Source organism: Schistocerca americana, chromosome 4 (genome assembly GCF_021461395.2).
Source record: "Schistocerca americana isolate TAMUIC-IGC-003095 chromosome 4, iqSchAmer2.1, whole genome shotgun sequence".
NCBI lineage: Eukaryota > Metazoa > Arthropoda > Insecta > Orthoptera > Acrididae > Schistocerca > Schistocerca americana.
Genome location: NC_060122.1, coordinates 162,363,652 through 162,384,270, shown reverse-complemented (window position 1 = coordinate 162,384,270; position 20,619 = coordinate 162,363,652). Strand labels below are relative to the sequence as shown.

The following is a 20,619-nucleotide window of genomic DNA, read 5'->3' as shown; positions in this document are numbered from 1 at the left end:
GTTCACAGCACATTAAATCCTGGAATATGAGTGAGCAATGAACGTTCCAGGCAACCAAAAGCTCTTCATTACTAACCTGGTAAACGAATCACGAACAGGGTTCTTTTTTATATGTCTGACATCAGTCTTTTGATTGGTTTCATGCACCCTACAACGATTTTCTCCCCAGTGCCAACCTTTTCATCTAGAGTAGCAATTGCAACCTACTTCCTCAGTTATTTAGTGGATATATTCCAATATCTACCTTACCCTACAAATTTTACCCTCTACAGCTCCCTCTAGCATCATGGAAATTACTTCCTGATATTTTAACACGTGTCCTATCATCCTGTCACTTCTTCTTGTGTTTTCCACATATTCCTTTTCTCGCCGATTCTGCGGAGAACCTCTTAATTTCTTACATTGTCAGTCAATCTAAATGTCAACATTCCACCCTAGCACCACATCACAAATGCTACGATTCTCTTCCGTTCCGAAGGCTCATATTTGATATTACTAGATTCCTCAAAGTCAGGAATGCTCTTTTCACCACTGCTACCTAGGTAGGAGAATTCCTTAGCTGCGTCTACTTTGTGATCCTCAGTTCTGATGTTCAGTTTCTCGCTGTTATCATTTCTACTACTCCCAAACACTTTTGTCTTTTTTCGGTTCACTGTCAATCCATATTCTGTTATCATCACGCTGTTCACTCCATATAACACATCCTGTAATTGTTCTTCACTTTCACTAAGGCTAGCTATGTCATCAGCGAATCTTATCATTGATATCCTCTAACCTCTAATTTTAATCCCACTCTTGAATCTTTCTTTCATTTCCGTCATTGCTTCTTCGATGAACAGATTGAATTGTAGGACCAAAGGATTACATCCCTGGCTTACACCCTTCTTAATCCAAGCATTTCGTTGCCTTCCAGTCTTATGTTCCCCCTTGCGCCTTGTACAAATTTGCACCATTACTATCTTTTGCTTACGCCTGTTTTACTCGGAATTACGAATATCTTGCACCATTTTTCTCTATCGAACGCTGTTTCTAGATCGGTAGATCCTACGAGCGAATCTAGATTTTACTTCAGTCTAGTTTCCGCTACCAACCGCGACTTCAGAACTGCCTCTCCGGTGCCTTTACCTTTCCTAAAGCTAAACTGATCGACATCTAATATATATATATATATATATATATATATATATATATATATATATATACTCAATTTTCTTTTCCATTCTTCTCTATATTTTCTTGCCAACTACTTGGGTTCTTGAACTGTTAAACAGACTGTGCGATAATTCTCGAACTTGTCGACATTTGCAGTCTTGTGAATAGTGTGGATGATATTTTTCGAAACTAAGATGCTGTATCGCCAGACTCGTAATTCTACACACGAACGTGAATAGTCGTTTTGTTGCCACTTCCCCAATGATTTTCCAAATTCTGATGGAATTTTATCTACCCCTTCTGCCTTATTTGAATAAAAGTAGTTTCAGTAACGTGCATTCCTCCTTAACTGAACTGCCAACTGAGTTATTCATTATTATGGTAATTTGAGTCTCCTCAAGTCGGTCTCTTCGTTTCTTAGTAATTCCCTATCCCACATCTTTGCGCATTGATTCTTGCTGAGTAATCTCTTTAACTTCACCCCATACTTTATCATCAAAAATGTTTGACCTGAATCTATGTCTGCAAGCTGGTCCGCCATCAAATCAAATTTCCCATTTCGGTAACTCTGCCTGACGATGACGTAATCTAACTGGAATTTTCCCATAAAACCAGGCCTTTTCCAAGTATACCTTCTCTCCTGCGATTCTTGAACAGTGTATTCGCCTGCGAATTTTCTACTGATAGCTGAAATTTATTGCACAACTCCATTAGTCTTTCTCCTCTCTCCTTCCTGCTACCAAGCCCCATAGTTTCCCGTACATCTTTCTTCTAGTCCTTCCCCTGCAACCCCAATCCACTATCCTATTACTGTTAGATTTTCATCTCTCTCTTCATCCTTTGCTTGCGGTGTCGTCCCGTACACCTAAACTACGGTTGTCAATGTTTGTCTGTTGTCGATTCTGATGACAGCAAACCTATCACTGAGCTGTGAACGCTAATTCACTCTGTGCCCTACCATCCTATTCATGAAGAATCCTACTGCCGTTATATAAGCTCCTGCTGTTGTCGATATTGCCTCACACTCGACGGCGTAGAAATCCTCGTCTTCACTTCATTGCCCCCGCCATATCTAGACTGAACCTTCTTATCACTCATTCCAGATTTTTTCATCTTCCCTACATTGTTCAAAATTCTGACATTGCACGAGCCGACCGCAGAACCCAACCCTATCCTCAGTTATTCAATCTTTCTCTGGTGCTTACCTCTCTTTAGATCCGAATGCGGGACTAAACCGGAATCTTTTGCCAATGTAGAGATGATCATAAACTGTTTTGAACTATATGCCAGATGTGCTGTGAATACATGTTACATATCTGTAATGTAGAGGTTTCAATTGCCTTTTGCATCCTAATGCCATTGATCGTTGCTGATTCTTCCGTCTCTTCGGGGCAGTTTCCCATCCCAAGTGCAAGAGAATACCCTGAACCTCTGTCCGCTTCTCCACCTTTCTTTGCAAGGCCGTTTGCACACCAAGAGTGACTTCTTATGCTGAAAATCTTTGGTCACCATTGATGCATTGAGAAGTACGAGCAAATAAAAGCGGGACAGAAACAAGAAACGCAACCCAACGTAGAAGCTGTTGTATTAACTGTGAAATAAAAAAAAAAGCGAAAGAAATTCCAAATTCGATTGTGAAAGTAAAGGTTAAAGTATGATTTCAATACTTAGAAACAAACAAGTGGAATAAATTAAGTATTTTTTTTGGAACTTTAGAAATAGGTGACTTTTGGGGTGGACATGCAAAGCTTTGTGACAAAGCAGTTTTTTAAAGTTGTTGGGGCTTCGATGTAAGGCTTCGAATGAAATGCGTATGTGACATAAAAATGAATGTAAATTGTTATAGATCCTACTCTAACCATGTAGTAGACTTATAAGGATACTATCTTTCAAGGTCGAAGAGCTCCTTCACCCTGTTCCAGCGGTGTCACATTTTCCACTGTTCTAATGTTGATATTACATTATACCTGTTTAGGGAAACACATAAACGCCTTTCACACTATTTTCGTAACACATAACTGATGCAAATCTATCTGCATCCGATACAGGTTGTGATGTACTTAGTCAACAACAAAGTAGAAAGCCAGCGGAAGACATCAATGATTTCGATTTCTTCATATACACTGCCCTTCTCCTTCCCCCCAAATGCCACACCCGCAGCTACAGTAAAAAACAATGGTCAAAGTGTTCTAAATTAATCTAGTTTAAGATTGTTTATTTTTAAGTAACATTTCTTTATGTATGTATGTATGTATGTATGTATGTATGTATAAACGCTTGAAGATGAACAGAACATGTTCGAAACGCGTTGCATTATGTTAGATTAATCATAAAATAAAAAGTGCCTGGTAGCAGAAACTTGAAATAAATAACAAATAGACGACCGTTATCTCTAGTGAACTGTGCTTATGATCAGGCTGTAAAGCTTTATTGTCACTAATTTTGCTTCTTACCCATATTGTCCTCCTGTCTGCAGGCTCCATACGTTCTTTCAGGCCCAGCTGACATTTTTCTAACATCCACCTTTCTGATTTCGGCGATAATCACATTCATTATGATTACGTTTACCAGTGATGATTGTTTTTCCAATGAACTGTCTATCGGTTCATCCGCCATTCCCCGCTACTCACCTCATTGGCTGTCCTGTGCGCGCCCTCCAGTTATTTCAGTGCAGCTGACTTACTCCATTTCTGAAACGACGCGGTTGCTTGCGCAAGGGCACATATAAGATAGTTTGTAGGGGAGGGGTAGATGCTAGACATTGAGGTATGAAGAATTTGCAATATTTTGGAGGACGAATGGCGACTTTTAAGTGGCCATAAGAAAGTTTCCCTTTCGACCCTGTAAAATACCTGCGCAATATCAACTTTTAAATCATTTTCTTTCCATGAGAGTTACTGAGTAGGGGGGTGGGGGGCGGAGGACACACATCCCTCTCTTTCCCCAGAGCACTGGCGCCCTTGTGCCTGTGGTAGTACACCCTGCGTTTAAAATCAACAAATGTATCACATTATTTTACAGAAACGGCGTAAAACAAAGCTGTAGTAATCATTCACGCAGTTTTCTTGCCTTATACCATTTATGTAATTAGCAATACAGTTAGAGGAAAGAGTGGCACTTACTCAACTGTAGGCCTCCAAGATCTCGTATTTAGTGGGTAGCCAATCAAAAATTTCTAAAGAAAAATAATTCCTCATTTCTGAATATGAAGCAGTTATCCAACAGGGTTCAAATGGTTCAAATGGTTCTGAGCACTATGGGAATCAACTTCTGAGGTCATTAGTCCCCTAGAACTTAGAACTAGTTAAACCTAACTAACCTAAGGACATCACACACGTCCATGCCCGAGGCAGGATTCGAACCTGCGACCGTAGCGGTCTCACGGTTCCAGACTGCAGCGCCTAGAACCGCACGGCCACTTCGGCCGGCTCCAACAAGGTTCCGAGAGCTCTTATATGGAATTTCTTGAAGTGTCGCTAGTCAGACTTTATGTAGATCTATACGGAGACTTGATGCACATTTGAACACTAAACAATTAAAACATGTTTGTTCTCTGCTGAGTACATTACAGGTCAAGGAGGCTGTCGCCTCAGTCCCCTGCTCGTTGCAGGATATCTTGACTGCATAGTGAGGGCATATGATAGAAAACTAAAGAAACTGATAATCGCAAATTATGATGTGGGGTTACTAGAAACGCAAACAAGGTCGGAATTTTTCGACTATATGGAAGGAAATCGGCCGTGTCCTTTCAGTGGGACGATCCCGGTGTGTACCTTGACCGATTTGAGGACATCACTACTACTACTATTACGAACAGGTGTCGACTCAACGGTACTGACCCACCCCAGCTTCATCCTCAGCCTATTGGTGTCATTGGATGCGGACATGGATGGACATGTGGTCAGTGCACCGCTCTTCCGCGGTTCTCAGATTTCGTGACCGGAGCCGCTACTTCTCGTCAAGTAGCTCCTCAATCTGCCTCACAAGCGCTGAGTGCACCTCGGTTGCCAACAGTGCTCGGCAGGCCAGTCGGTCATCCATCCAGGTTCTAGCCAAGCCCAACAGTGCTTAACTTCGGTGAACTGACGGGAACTGGGGCTACCACTGGGGCTTGAGGATAACATAGGAAACCTACATCTGGATTGCCAGAGACGGGTTCGAAACGTCGTCCTTCCGAATGCAGGGTTCGACTAAACAAAAACAATAATAATAAACTACAAGGAAGAAAGTCACACGTGAGGAAAACGTACTACGAGAGATTTATAAATGTAAGTATTTGGGGTGTGTAATCAGTACATATGAGTGAGTGGAAAAAGTAATTAGGGAAATAGAAGAGGCAACGGGCCGTCTTTGTAATGCAGTCAGCTGAACCCCTTTCGACAACAAAGAGATACTGAGACGGTAAAGGTAGCGACATTGAACAAAGGCAGCCACTCTCGGGAAATGAGTAACGTCAGTTCCAGAATGTAGAAAACATGAGGAAAACGGAAAAGAACAGTACCAGCGAAAGGATCTGAAAGAGAGTCATTTGGAAAAATTTAGTTCTAAAGCATCTGGCAAATACGTCCAAGATCAACAGCTAAAGAAGTTTGGATGTATCCATGGAATGTTGGAAGATTACCTGCAAAGCTTAATGAAGCATGTAGCGGGATATGGCGAGGGAGGACAAGGGCGAATGAAAGGCATGAGAAAATAATGATAGTAAGCATACCTGATGATAATGGTCTGTGAAGAAGAAATAAAACTTGGGGTCCCGAAAAAACCTACTCCTTTTTGGCGTTTGCTCCAGACACAGTATCTCTCCTGCATGATTCGACGCGCCATATTTTCATTCTGCCGTTCATGATGCTTTAATAACCTGCTCATAGGAACTGCCTTTGAACCAAATTGAACGTTTTAAGGAAGTTGTAATCCATACACGATCTTCATTTCATTCCGGAATTGCTAAAAGTCGTTTAACTGTTAAACCTTGAAACTTCCTGGCAGATTAAAACTGTGTACCGGACAGAGACTCGAACTCGGAACCAGTGCCTTTCGCGAGCAAGTGCTCTACCATCTGAGCTACCCAAGCACGACTCACACCCCGTCCTCACAGCTCTACCTCTGCCAGCATCTCGTCCCCCACGTTCCAAACTTCACAGAAGCTCTTCTGCGAACCTTGCAGAATTAGCACTCTTGGAAGAAAGGATATTGCGGAGACATGGCTTAACCACAGCCGGGAGGATGTTTCCAGAATGAGATTTTCACTCTGCAGTGGTGTATGTGCTGATATGAAACTTCCTGGTGAGCACTTGCCCGTGAAGGCAAAGGTCCCAAGTTCGAGTCTCGGTCCGGTACACAGTTTTAATCTGCCAGGAAGTTTCATATCAGCGCACACTCCGCTGGAGAGTGAAAATCTCATTCTGTAAAACCTTGTTTGAACCGGTTCTTTCCATTGTCTCTCTGCTTTTCCCACTCTGCCAGATGCGCCAGTGGTGAGGCTGCAGCTGGGGAACTCCCTGAATCCTGACGACATCAAGGAGAACGACGACGTCTACTTCGAGTGTTCCATCCGCGCCAACCCCAAGGAGCACAGGATAGCGTGGCTGCATGACGTAAGTACCCAGCTGCCTTCTAAAAGTGTATGAATAGCTTCTGCTTCTGTAGGTTAATGAAACACCTTATCTAACATTCTTGATATGATTTTAGATTAATAGAATGAAGCCAAATTAAGTAAAACTCTTTTCCTCTATCTAGCTAAAATACAAATATCTTTTCACTAAAAATTCACAGTTTAACTACAGTGAGATTTCGATGGCGCAACTAAAACGCCAGTTACGTAAACTGAAGTCGAAGGCTAGAAGTAGAAGCAAAGTTTTAATTTCGGTCGTCACTAGTGCTTGTGCTTTTAAGTAAGGGGGGCTTCAGCTGCTACTTTTTCGAGTCTGGCAGTGTGAAGGTTGACAACCGTGAGACGTACATTATGATCTGACGAATACACTGTGCTTTCAGTGAGATACTGGTGCCTTAATATGCTCCATAGTACAGATTTACCTGGGATATTCAGTGTCGGTGTTATTATAAGCGACGGGATAACAGTGAAAATTCTGAAAATGTGGACGGTTTGATGAACAGTAAACATTCTTAAAGATGCTGTTGACTGCTTGTGTGTGTGTGTGTGTGTGTGTGTGTGGGTGGGTGGGTGGGTGGGTGTGTTAGGTCAAGGTTACTGAAAAGAATGACGAACAAAGGCTATCAATCAACTATTGGAGAGAATCAAATGATTTAAGTTTTGCATTGATCACGATCTTGAAAGAAGCACGTGAGTTCGAGAAGGGTCTGTGAAGCAACCTGTACACCGTAAAATTACGCTTTCAAAAGTTAATGGAGAAGGATGTGTTGACTTATTTTTTGTATTAATGGTTTCTTCCGCGAAGAATTGCTGCTGACAACAAGAAAGTAAAAAAAAAGAAAAATTCAACGCACACTGTTAATACACTTACTAACTGGAATCCAAAGACTATTCAGGGCTCTTCCTCCCCTTGTGGTTTGCGGAAATACATTTTCAGATTCACCGCTCACCTCACTTATCAGGCGTACTTTTGCACCACATCACTGTGTGGGTGCAGCACATCAATTGTGTGATGACGCAAACCTTATGTGATGATGGAAAGGAACAAGTGTATCATTTTGCAAATGAGAACCGTTATTTCCGAATTTCATCTATCGGTAGTCCGCTGACGACGAAAACAGACGGGTATAGGTTTCTAGTAATTCCTGTTTTGAACAACAAATACTTTCACAAGATGATGAAGCTACAGAAACTATGACTTCTTTGACAAACTAAGATGGACTTATGGACAGGTTGAAATTTATAATCTTTTACGATCCTAACAAAATCTTTCGGCAGCGAAATTACTTTTTCACACATTGTGTCGTAGTATCATTTTACCAGCTGACACAACACGTGATTTCATAACTGATATGTTAATGAATTGTTCACATGATCTTGTTTAGAATTTTTTCCTGCAATCTGTTCACTCAGTGATATCATAAAGCAGTTTTCTGTACGCTTATTATTGCAGATCTGAAGATGCTTGTATGAACAGCTGCAACTAGTCGTCATTTAATATGTTTTTATTTGCGATCTTGACCTTTAAAATATTTTGAGAAAAATACTTCTCTAACAACTTTCGAAAATCAAGTTTCATAATTCTGTTAAGCAAAGTAACATAGTATTGTTCAGAATGAGATTCTCACTCTGCAGCGGAGTGTGCGCTGATATGAAACTTACTGGCAGATTAAAACTGTTTGCCCGACCGAGACTCGAACTCGGGACCTTTGCCTTTCGCGGGCAACTGCTCTACCATCTGAGCTACCGAAGCACGACTCACGCGCGGTACTCACAGCTTTACATCTGCCAGTATCTCGTTTCCTACCTTCCAAACTTTACAGAAGCTCTCCTGCGAACCTTGCAGAACTAGCACTCCTGAAAAAAGGATATTGCGGAGACATGGCTTAGCCACAGCCTGGGGGAAGTTTCCAGAATGAGATTTTCACTCTGCAGCGGAGTGTGCGCTGATATGAAACTTCCTGGCAGATTAAATCTGTTTGCCGGGCCGAGACTACTCGCGACCTTTGCCTTTCGCGGGCAAGTGCTCTACCAACTGAGCTACCGCAGGAGAGCTTCTGTAACGTTTAGAAGGTAGGAGACGAGATACTGGCAGAAGTAAAGCTGTGAGTACCGGCCGTGAGTCGTGCTTCGGTAGCTCAGATGGTAGAGCACTTGCCCGCGAAAGGGAAAGGTCCCGAGTTCGAGTCTCGGTCGGGCACACAGTTTTAATCTGCCAGGAAGTTTCATAGTATTGTTCACTTGATAAGAAGTCAGCCAATCGCGAACTGACCGTCCTCCCTCCCGGATGAGAACGTGACAGCAGTTGCCCCAATGTGAAGATGATAAGCGCCAAGCCCGAATGGTGGCAGCCCACTTCGATAGCAGCTTCAACGTTAGTCACTTCGTTAGCTATCTCCATGTAGCACAGTCTAGTCTGAAGAAGACTGATTATTTATGTCGCCCTTTGCTTGCGACACATATCCAAGTTAAGTAATTGTAATTGTCTTTTGTAATAAAACTCATTAATTGGAGTTGTTTGTTGGTGTAGTGAACCGAGCATACTGGATTCCTAGACACTACACCTTCAAAATGGAGCATAACACCAACTGGATGGAATGTCTTCCATATTCTCCTGATCTTCACTGCATCGATAATGTGCAGAGCATGCTACAAGGAGCGGTTTGAAACTGTCCTGTCACATCAGAGACCTTACACGGCATCAAAGAGGTCGCTGTAGAGGAGTAGGACTATATCACCCGGGCTTACCTCGACAATTTCGTAACGAGTACATCTAATCGCATTCAAAAGCGTCTCCAGCCACAACTCGGGCCAATAGGTTTATAAACAAAGTGTCATGCAATATGTTAGGAAACTGCAGTTCTTGCAGCGAAACCTTCGTAAGGTGTTTTTTTCTTTTTTTTGATTGTGTTTATCAAGTGGAAGAGCGTTTATATTCTTTATATCTGTTATCTTATGACTGTACCCAACAGGAAAAATCAGTTTTATTTCCTACTAGGTGTATGAGAAAAGTAATGAGACTAATCATTTACCTATCAACTTTTTTTTTCAAACAGCAATAATAGCCCCCTCAAAGTAGTTCACTTCGGCAGCTATACTTTGGAGGAGTTGCTGTTCCCACTCTTGGTAGCAACGCCGGAATGCCTCAACTGGTAGAGCCTTTTCCATGTTTTCACATTCTTTTGAATATTCTCGAGAGCCCAAAATTGACTGAAATCCTTTTAAGACATGTTTCAATTTAAGGAAGATAAAAAAATTGCGAGGACCGAGATAAAGTGAGTAGGGATTGGAGGGGGGGGGGGGGGGGCTGTAGAAGAACAGGAATGCCTTTTAAGATAAAAAATTCTGTGATGTAAGTGGTCGTGTGACATGGGGCATAGTCTTGATGCACCATCCACTTATCTGAAATGTCCGGTCTCACTCGATTCACCGTTTTCCTGTGCCTTCCAAGGTCATCTTTGTAAATTACTTGGTTTCCAGTTTGTCATGGAAGAAGAAACTCTTTATGCAGGATACCCGTTGTTGTTGTTGTTGTTGTGGTCTTCAGTCCTGAGACTGGTTTGATGCAGCTCTCCATGCTACTCTATCCTGTGCAAGCTTCTTCATCTCCCAGTACCTACGGCAACCTCCGTCCTTCTGAATCTGCTTAGTGTATTCATCTCTTGGTCTCCCTCTACGATTTTTACCCTCCACACTGCCCTCCAATACTAAATTGGTGATCCCTTGACGCCTCAAAACATGTCCTACCAACCGATCCCTTCTTCTGGTCTAGTTGTGCCACAAACTTCTCTTCTCCCCAATCCTATTCAATACTTCCTCATTAGTTATGTGATCTACCCATCTAATCTTCAGCATTCTTCTGTAGCACCACATTTCGAAAGCTTCTATTTTCTTCTTATCCAAACTATTTATCGTCCATGTTTCACTTCCACACATGGCTACACTCCACACAAATACTTTCAGAAATGACTTCCTGACACTTAAATCTATACTCGATGTTAACAAATTTCTCTTCTTCAGAAACGCTTTCCTTGCCATTGCCAGTCTACATTTTATATCCTCTCTACTTCGACCAACATCAGTTATTTTGCTCCCCAAATAGCAAAACTCCTTTACTACTTTGTCTCATTTCCTAATCTAATTCCCTCAGGATCACCCGACTTAATTCGACTACATTCCATTATCCTCGTTTCACTTCGGCAGCTATACTTTGGAGGTGTTGCTGTTCCCACTCTTGGTAGCAACGCCGGAATGCCTCAACTCGTAGAGCCTTTTCCATGTTTTGGAAACATGGAAACCAGCTTTGTTTTTTAATTTCGAGGTCTTCCTGGGTGATGTCCACCTTGATCGTGTTTTGGGCCACTCAAAAATTATTTGCGCCGCCGAAAAACTTCTCCCATTGATGAGAAATGTTCCCCAAAGGACTGTTTGAACTTTTGAAAGGTTGCACTCTCAAATTCCCCACGTTTAACATGAAACGTGATGGAAAACGGTGCTCTAAATTCCGCTGTTCCATTTTCGCACAACAAATACATAACTTCATTGATGCCGCTCTCAAAAATCGCGTTATGCCTTTATGCAGCTGAAACTCGGTCTGATCTTCTGGAAGGAATGAACACAACAGTCTGCACAAACAGAACAGTACAGCGTTGCCAGGTCGCTCGCAGTGTTGCCAGTTTCATTACTTTCCTCACACACCTCGTGTTATGTGCATTACTGACAAGAAAGAAATGTGCAACGTTTATTTTGACCACTTTCTATCGAATATTTAAATAAAATGCTTTCGTGTCCACTACCATCCTATCTTTCCCTGAATAACAAGCGCCTAACGCCCCGTGGCTCCACATGTACCCTGGTAACGGCGCGCACTTGTGTGTAACGAGGCGTGCGTGTTGCGTGTGTGGTGCAGGGCGCGCCGGTGGTGCAGAACATGTCGGCGGGCGTCATCCTCAGCACGGACAGCCTGGTGCTGCAGGGCGTGACACGACACCACGCCGGCAGCTACACCTGCGTCGCCGCCAACGAGCGCGGCGAGACCGCCAGCCGCCCCGTCTTCCTCAGGGTGCGATGTGAGTACCGCTCCAACTTGCCCCTCTTCATCGTTACGAGTGCCAGTCATGACGTAACGTCTCCTATTTTATTATTTTTATCGTACAAGTAAAAGTAAATCCCTTATAGATATTATTTAATTATTTATTTATTCTTGTCAGAAGCATTTACGATGCATAAAATAATGTACAATATTTACATGTCGTGTGTATATGTATTTACAATAAAATTATTTACACTTTTGCCACCAAGAAGTTAGTAAACTCTGTTGCATTTGGCGTTGCATGTAGCAGGTCTTCTGTTGTGCATGTTGCTGGACTTTGGATACACTGGAGCAGGTGGAAGATCGTCTGCGTTGCTTCACACTCACTGAGTGGCGGCTCCTAGTCAGATTGCTCTTACATTTCGTAAGACCCGAGCGTAGTCTGTTGAGGGATCTGCACGTACTCCAACTCTCTGTGTATCCGGGTGGTAGTCTGTCGTTTGGTGTAATCCATACCACAGTACTGGTAAGCCTTGCACGCCATATTTCGATTCGGCGTTGCTGTGGTGCCCCAACTAGAGCCTTGGTAGATCTGCGGAAGGTCTTTCTGGACTTGAGCCATGGGTTTGCTGATTGATAGCCATATAGGGGGTGAGCTTCAGAAGTTTCTGAGTTTTTAATTCTCAGTTTTTTGTGCTACCTCTCGGCGAATGTCGGGGGGTTGTAATTCCCGCGAGGCTGTACAGTTTATCCAGAGCAGTAGGCTTCGGGCACCCGGTGATGATACGACAAGTATCATTAAGAGCGAGATCTACTGTTTTGGCATGGAAAGAACTGAACCACACTGGGCTTGAGTAAATTCAAAGTCTAAGCTGTTTTTACATCAACCAAAGTAAACACTTTTAACCAATAGTTTGCTGGTCTGCTAGGAATTTATTGCCTGAATGGAATGGGCAGTTTCCTCTAAATGCCAAATGCTGTTCGTCAACAGATAAGATATTCACTAGGTGAAAAATATTTTTGACAATTGTTCGTGAATAGTTCAAGTACCTCTCTGATAGAAGCCAACTTGTCAGTCTCTCTGCGAACACCTCTACCCAGGATATTATCAAACCTAAGACATCTCAACAGAAATCTGAATCGGTGCTCACTTATGCATAAATAGTATAAGTCCGTTTCCCTTTGAGTTATCGCAGAATTTCGATATACTCTTCCTAGAACATCTCAAAGATCCACACAGATATAACAAACCAATCAAAGCTCTGATCTCTATCGCATCTGTTTCTTTAGCATCCCTTTCCCTAGAGAAGTTACCACGAACTTCACTGATGGATATATTAGTGCTTGTTGCGATAATGCTTATTATGTTTTCTTCCAAGAAACTCCGGCAGAGTAACACAGCGCAAGGGAAGAGGTTCTCACAGTGTTGGCGTGTGCTGCCCACGTTGTGCCTATTAGCTTTCTGATGATATTTTTCCTGGCTGCCACTTTCTGCTTGGTATTTAGGCAGTGCCTTTTATATGTTAGTACACTGTCAAGGGTGATCCCTAGGTATTTGGGATACGTACAGTGTTCTAGAGATGTTTTTTCCCAGGTGATATTGAGGGCTCTAGCTGCCTGCCGGTTTTTACGATGGAAAGAGCAAGTCTGTGTTTTTCTAGGATTTAGTCTCAAGTGGTTTTTCCTGTAGTAAGCTGACAGTTTTCTCAGTGCTTTGGACAGTTTCTCTTCAATAGTTTCAAAGCAGCGGGCTTGGGCTGTGATAGCACAATAATCCGCATAGATGAAGCTCTGTGTTCTTCCAGGTAGTGGTTGATCATTTGTTTAGATGTTAAACAAAGCTGGAGCAAGCACACTGCCCTGGGGTAATCCGTTTTTTAGTGATCTCCATCTGCTTCTCTTGCCCTGGAAACCAACAAAAAATCTTCTATTTTCAGAGAGATTCCTTATGAAAAAGGTTACCTAGTAGTCTCTAGTGGCACTGTACAGCTTCATAAGAAGTCTTCTATGATTAATTGTATCATAAGCTGCTGTTGGAGCCATAAATACAGCTCCTGATTCCTGCATTCCTGCAAGTGGTGCCCCTGCATAGATATCTGAAGCAGGTACTGAATTGAACATCAGCATTCCAGAATCACTTATGAGTTCAAACTTATAGATATAATGACAACTACAACATTCACGACGGGGTAGCCCCACGGTCTAGGCGCCTTGCCACGGTTCGCGCGGCTACCCTCGTCGGAGGTTCGAGTACTCCCTCGGGCATGGGTGTGTGTGTGTTGTCCTTAGCGAAAGTTAGTTTAAGTTAGCTTAAGTAGTGTGTAAGCCTAAGGACCGATGACCTCAGCAGTTTGGTCCCATAGGAACTTACCTCAAACTTCCAAATTTCCAAACAACATTCACTATTTATTTATCATTTTTCAGCGTAATCACAACCTTTCTCCACAGGGTGTTTCTTCTTTGAAACAAGACCATCTATACGTGTGTGGTATAAATCGTGGATCTGCTTCCTCACCCATTAACACGCGGAATATTTCAAGGTATCTGCATTTTCGACGGCCTTGTTGCAGTGGTAACACAAGTTCCCTGCAGATCAACGAAATTACTCACTGTCGGGCTTGGCTAACGCTTGGATGGGTCACAGTCCGGGTCTGCCAAGAGCTGTTGGCCGCTGGGGTGGACTCAGCATTTCCGTGGCCAACAGAGGAGCTGCTTGACTGAAAAGTAGTATCAGGAGAAATAGTGACATCGGTCACGAAAACTGAGTGAGAGTGGTTTGCTGACTACATGCCGCTCTGTACCTGCATCTGGTGACGATTAACCCTCCGTCGCTCGCGCGGATGACACTCGTCATCGACATGAACTTCCCGTTCAATTTTGTCTCACGGGGCAAGATTGAGATCGCGCCATTTTCAGCACCTTTCTGTTAACTCTCCAGCAGTTACCTCCAATCATTGTTGGCTTTCAGTTACGAAAGATACATTGTTTATGAAACTTTATTATAGTCTGGAGGACGCCAGTCATCCACGCGAGCTCTGCTGCCACGATCTGAAACAAAGTAAGTCTGTATTACTTTATTGCTTTCTAGATTCAGTCGATCTTTCATGTGCGTAAATTTGGACTAATTGGAATCGACTGCAGTTACCTTTCGTGTTCCCTAATATTCTCTTTATTTTTAGATTGTGGAAGAAATCTCAAAAGCAAAAGAACCTCTGACAGAGTTTAGTAGAGTTCCTAGTGTATGCTTGGTATAGTTCAATGGGCTGAGAGATGAAGATTCTCACAGTGATAGCGCTGACTCAGAGACTGACTGTGTTCATGAAAGCGGTCATGAATCAGAAACAGAAAAAGAAGTGCCAGAGAATGATGAATATGAGTCACGGGAAGAAGTAACTCAAGAGGATGCATTTATTTTAGGGAAAGATGGAATAACTAAATGGAGGAAAAACAAATATCCTACCATTGTTAGAAGCAAATCTTGTAATATTATTACGCATTTGCCTGGACCAAAACATCAAGCTTGTATAAAAAAAAGACATAAACAGAGATTCTGAATGTGTTCTTGGAAGAAAACGTAATAAGCATTATCGCAACAAGCACTAATATATCCGTCAGTGAAGTTCGTGGTAACTTCTCTAGGGAAAGGGATGCTAAAGAAACAGATGCGATAGAGATCAGAGCTTTCATTGGTTTGTTATATCTGTGTGGATCTTTGAGACGTTCTAGGAAAAGTATATCAAAATTCTGGGATAACTCAAAGGGAAACGGACTTATATTATTTATGCATAAGTGAGCACCGATTCAGATTTCTGTTGAGATGCCTTAGGTTTGATAATATCCGTGGTAGAGGTGTTCGCAGGGAGACTGACAAGTTGGCTTCTATCAGAGAGGTACTTGAACTATTCACGAACAATTGTCAAAAATATTTTTCACCTAGTGAATATCTTAACTGTTGACGAACAGCATTTGGCATTTAGAGGAAACTGCCCATTCCATTCAGGCAATATATGCCTATCAGACCAGCAAAGTATTGGTTAAAAGTGTTTGCTTTGGTTGATATAAAAACAGCTTACACTTTGAATTTAGAGCCGTATGGCGGTAAGCAACCAGAGAGACCATGTAATGCCAGTAATTCAGCTGAAGATATTGTTCTTCGAATGGTCGAACTGTTTCAAACGTTGGAATATATTATACTGTGTACGAATATTAAATTATTATATTTAGATTTAATAAAAAATCATAAAATCATTCATAAAGACTGTTGAAAGTATACAAATATACCGCTTGCTTTGTGGATGACACCTGTCATCCACACGAGTGACCAAATCATGAATTGTCGCGCGAGTAACGCAGGGTTGAAGGGCTGAGGATCACAATGCTGCAGGTCGGCACTATTCGGCCTTGAAGGCCTGTTCGGACGGTGTTTGTTTGTTTGTATCTAAGAGATCTTCGAAGACTGTACGATCAGGCACTGTGGCTGATGGGGCAAGAATTCCCAATCAATTTTTTGCAATATAGCTAGTGTCGAAGTGAACGATGTAGGGTCTTTCATTGCCGTAGAAAAGAAGAACATCAGCAGTTGCAGTTGATGGACTTACTCGCTGCAGACGTGCCTTAAACCTATTGAGTGTTTTCACATATTGGACACGTATCAAACAATCAGCCAGAACAACTCCATTTTCATGTTGTCTGAAGTCACAGCAGTCGCTGGTCGACAGCTCCGCGTTGCGTCAGCCAACCCTATTCGGCCCTCGAGATCTCCATAGCGACGAACCCGTCTGCCAACGTTGGTGACGCCTGCCGCAGCGCTCCCACACTCCATTCATTCATAGAGCGCTGCGGTGTACGTACATTAATTTTATAAACTTATACAGTGAGCTATACATAGAATTTGTCGTCCTGGAAAAAGCGTTTGATAGATGGTCGACATTCTGAGAAAAATAGGGGTAAGCTATAGGGAGAGATGGGTAATATACAATATGTACATGCGCCAGGAGGTAATAATAATAGTAGACGACGAAGCGTGAAGCGCTCGGATTAATAAGGGCGTAAGACAGGGATGTAGTCTTTCGCCCCTACCGATCAAACTGTATATCGAAGAAGCAATTATGTAAATCAAAGAAAGGTTCAGGAGTGGAATTAAAATTCGAGATAAAAGGATATCAATGATACGATTCACTGATGACATTGGTATCCTGACTGAAAGGGGGGATTAATTACATTCTCTTCTGAATGAAATGAGCAGTCTAATGAGTAGAGAATATAGATTGAGAGTAAATCGAAGAACAACGAAAGTAATGAGAAGCAGCAGAAATGAGAACATCGAGAAACTTAATGGTCACGAAGTGGATGAAGTTAGGGAATTCTACCTAGGCAGCAAAATAATCAGTGACGAAAGGTGCAAGGAGGACATCAAAAGCAAAAGCACACTAGCGCTGGCAAAATGGATGTTCCTGTCCAAGAGAAGTCTACTGGTGTCAAACGTAGGCCGTAATTTGAAAAAGAACTTTCTGAGTACAGCATTGTATGGTAGTGAAACATGCGTTGTGCGAAAACCGGAGCAGAAGAGAATCGAAGCGTTTGAGAAGTGGTGCTATAGACGAATGTTGAAAACTAGGTGGACTGGTAAGATAAGGAATGAGGAGATTCTGCGCAGAACAGGAGAGGAAAGGAATATGTGGAAAGGGGTCAGGAATTTTCTCTGCCTCGTGATGAATGGGTGTTGTGTGATGTCCTTAGGTTAGTTAGGTTTAAGTAGTTCTAAGCTGTAGGGGACTGATGACCATAGATGTTAAGTCCCATAGTGCTCAGAGCCATTTGAACCATTTTGCAATTGCTACTCTGAGGTGGCACAGGAGAGGAATTCGTGGCAAGCCGCCTCGAGCCACAAGACTGATGACGCAAAAAAAGGTACAGTGTTGCCGTTTCTTTATGTAGGTCACTGTTACTGATGCATTCTGTAGAAGAAGTGCGCCAAAATCAGGATGACTACGTTACAATCTTAATGAAGGACAAAAAACCAAATAGAAGACTTCACTTTCTGACTGACTGTCGTATATACAGTATGAATGGTTCATCCAACAGACGACACTTCAGAGTGTGATCAGGATCTTTCACCTCTCCATCTGCTTCATCTGGGAAGAGGGGAGGTCCGACCTTAGGACGTCAGTCTGACAGCGCAGTACTTTCACTTTCATTGTGTTAGCATTTCATCTGCAGCGTAGTATGAAATCACTATCAGAGGCCGGCTTTTCTCTTGGGAGGCTGTCACGATTCTAGAGGTTTCATTTTATTTTTGCTCCATTTCCATGTTCCTGATGCGAAACTGCGTTCTCCAGATGAACATGTTCCTGGATCGCAGGCATTGTATGGCTCTTATCTCTCTCTCTGTGTCTCTCTCATACTCCGCAAACGTCGTCGAATTCACATCACACTTTTTCAAAATGTCCTCCGCTAGCCGAAGAGAAGTGGCGCAAACGGGCTGCTAAATTTCCCATTGCATCTTGTAGTGTCTCAGTGGAAATGAGTTCACTTGCCACACTGATCGATGATTCAAATTCGTCCAGCGTGCTAAAATAGTTCCAGTAGCAAAGCCTTTCAATGTGCACCATAAAAAGTGTTCACAAGGAGTATGGGTGAATATGGAGACCTGTCTATGCCAGCGCTACGAAACTTGGGATAATGCAACGGAATAACGCTATTCCCAATATTCTCCTCGAGAATGCGGACCACCTGTTTGGTGCAATATGGTCAGGCGCAATCTTACACGAACAACTTTTCAGTGGGTCCACCCATCAATTCTAGCTGTGTGCTAATTATTTCAGAGCAGTGGAACTTAATGGTCACTGCGTATCTATTCCTGCATGAAAAAAATGGCTGACAGTGCCTACGCTACATACCGCAGCCCAAACGCTAACTTTGGGAGTATGCAGTGGTTTCGTTTCTCACAAATAGGGATTTCCGGAACCCCAAAACCTCCTGCTTTGTACTTTCACAATTCCATTCATCAGTACCCGTGAACTAGACAACAACAAATTCTTCATTATTGATGTTTTTGAGATACTGGTTTCCATAGTCAGTGCTTTGTTGAACAGCGGTTGCGAATATGATCTGGTGACTTCCGATTTTGAATGGCAACATATGTATACTGCTTCTCAATATTGTACACCTGCTCGAATGTTTAAGATTTTTCTCTGACGCAGTTCTACCGACGGATTTTCTCGTACGCTGGTGAAGCCCAGAATTAATGGTGTCATTTTTAGGAATAACATTAGGCCAACATACCCTACAGGACCAGGCACACTGCCTAAAGGTTAGAATTTGGAGAATGGCTTGCAATGGTTTTGGCTTCGGGTTCTTTGGAACATTATAACGTTGTAGACTTGTTGCTGCAGTAGTGTGTTCTAACCTGTGACATGCTAGAACGAGAAACATACGTTGATCAATTGGGTACTTCATTTCAACCTTATCCTTTTGTAGTGTGTGGGTGTCTTTGACGGGTGTTTGTGCGGCAGGGTGAGTCACAAGCCACTAGATGACAGTAGAAACGTTTTATTTACTTCCCAATAGTTTATACCAATAAACGGGTGGGCATTGTATGGTGATCATCGAACATGCGGACCTCAGTCCATGATGTGTACGGGAGATGCAACTGGCAGTCGCTACATCTCGCTCACTGTAGCAATGTCGCACGCTCTGCCTTCTCTGCCTACAGGTGGTGCTGGTTCAGCTGTAGATTGATATGCCTCGGTCAGACTTAGCTATAGTCAAGGCTGGTTGGTGGATAGTCCTGGACTAAGCCACCAGAGACATCTGGGCTAGCGAGATCTGGCGATGGTGGTCGCCGAGTGGATTGGTAGCTGGACGGGCTGCTATCCTATGCTTGGCTTATCCGTGCAGCTGATGGACCCGCAGGCTGGCGGTCTCATTAGAATAACGGCTGAGAGTGGCGGCCACAGAGCACCACAGTGGACGCTATGGATGCTGATTCACCGCCCAGTCTCGGGTGTCCGCCAGTAATCGTATGTGACAGTGCAGGTTAGTTACTAAGTGACCACCACAAACATCAGGTACACCACGTGCCGAAGACTATCTAGTTATGCTCTCTGCTCCCCGATCAGGTAGACTGGCCGTGGCTCTTAGGTGGGTGACCTGGCATAGTGCTCGACCAGTGTATTATGCCACGTGTCTCTATTCCGGCAGTGAGCACTTGCCACTGGCTCATGTCGTTAGACTTTAGCACGCTAAGCTCCTTTCAAATATCAGTAGTGAAACTGATGGCTGTCTCATTTGGAGTATTATTTACAGCCTCTGTGCATTGTGATTTTAGAGTCATTTGTTGGAAAGTTTTGTAACAACTCCTTCGAAACCTTTGTATAAAATTCTTACAGCTTTCATAATAATCAAACTGTTTGTTTCACCCAGTTGTCGATCTATGTTCTCAGGCAACTTTACTTTCAAATCGGAAGGCCATTTGTTGATCATACTGTACTTGAGGTCAGGGCTCTAAAATTAGGTAGTTTGGGGGTGATTCGTTGATCACACTGTATTTGAGGAGATCTCGGAGAGTTTATTATTATTATTCTTGTGTCAGAAACATATATAAAACACATTTTATACAATTGTTGACAGATCAACACAGTTTATATAATCTTTGACCAAAATTTTGCCACTTCCAATGCATTTTCCGTTGACTAGTGAAGATCATCTTCCGCGCAGGTAGCTGGACACAGTCGACACTGGCGCATACGTCGAACTATCTGTTCTTCCCCACAGACACATTGGGTTTTGTTTCCTTCAGTGCATCCCAATTCTGACAGGTTAA

The 20,619-nt window shown here is 42.8% G+C and overlaps 1 protein-coding gene across 1 annotated transcript in view; it reads left to right on the top strand.

Annotated features, from left to right (window-relative positions):
• Positions 1–20,619, top strand: part of LOC124613330 (hemicentin-2-like) — a 793,017-nt gene that overhangs the window by 634,344 nt on the left and 138,054 nt on the right. The window contains exons 8-9 of the mRNA XM_047142026.1: positions 6,616–6,746; positions 11,673–11,832. Of these exons, the coding sequence (XP_046997982.1) occupies positions 6,616–6,746; positions 11,673–11,832 (291 nt within the window). The remainder of the gene's footprint in view (positions 1–6,615; positions 6,747–11,672; positions 11,833–20,619) is intronic.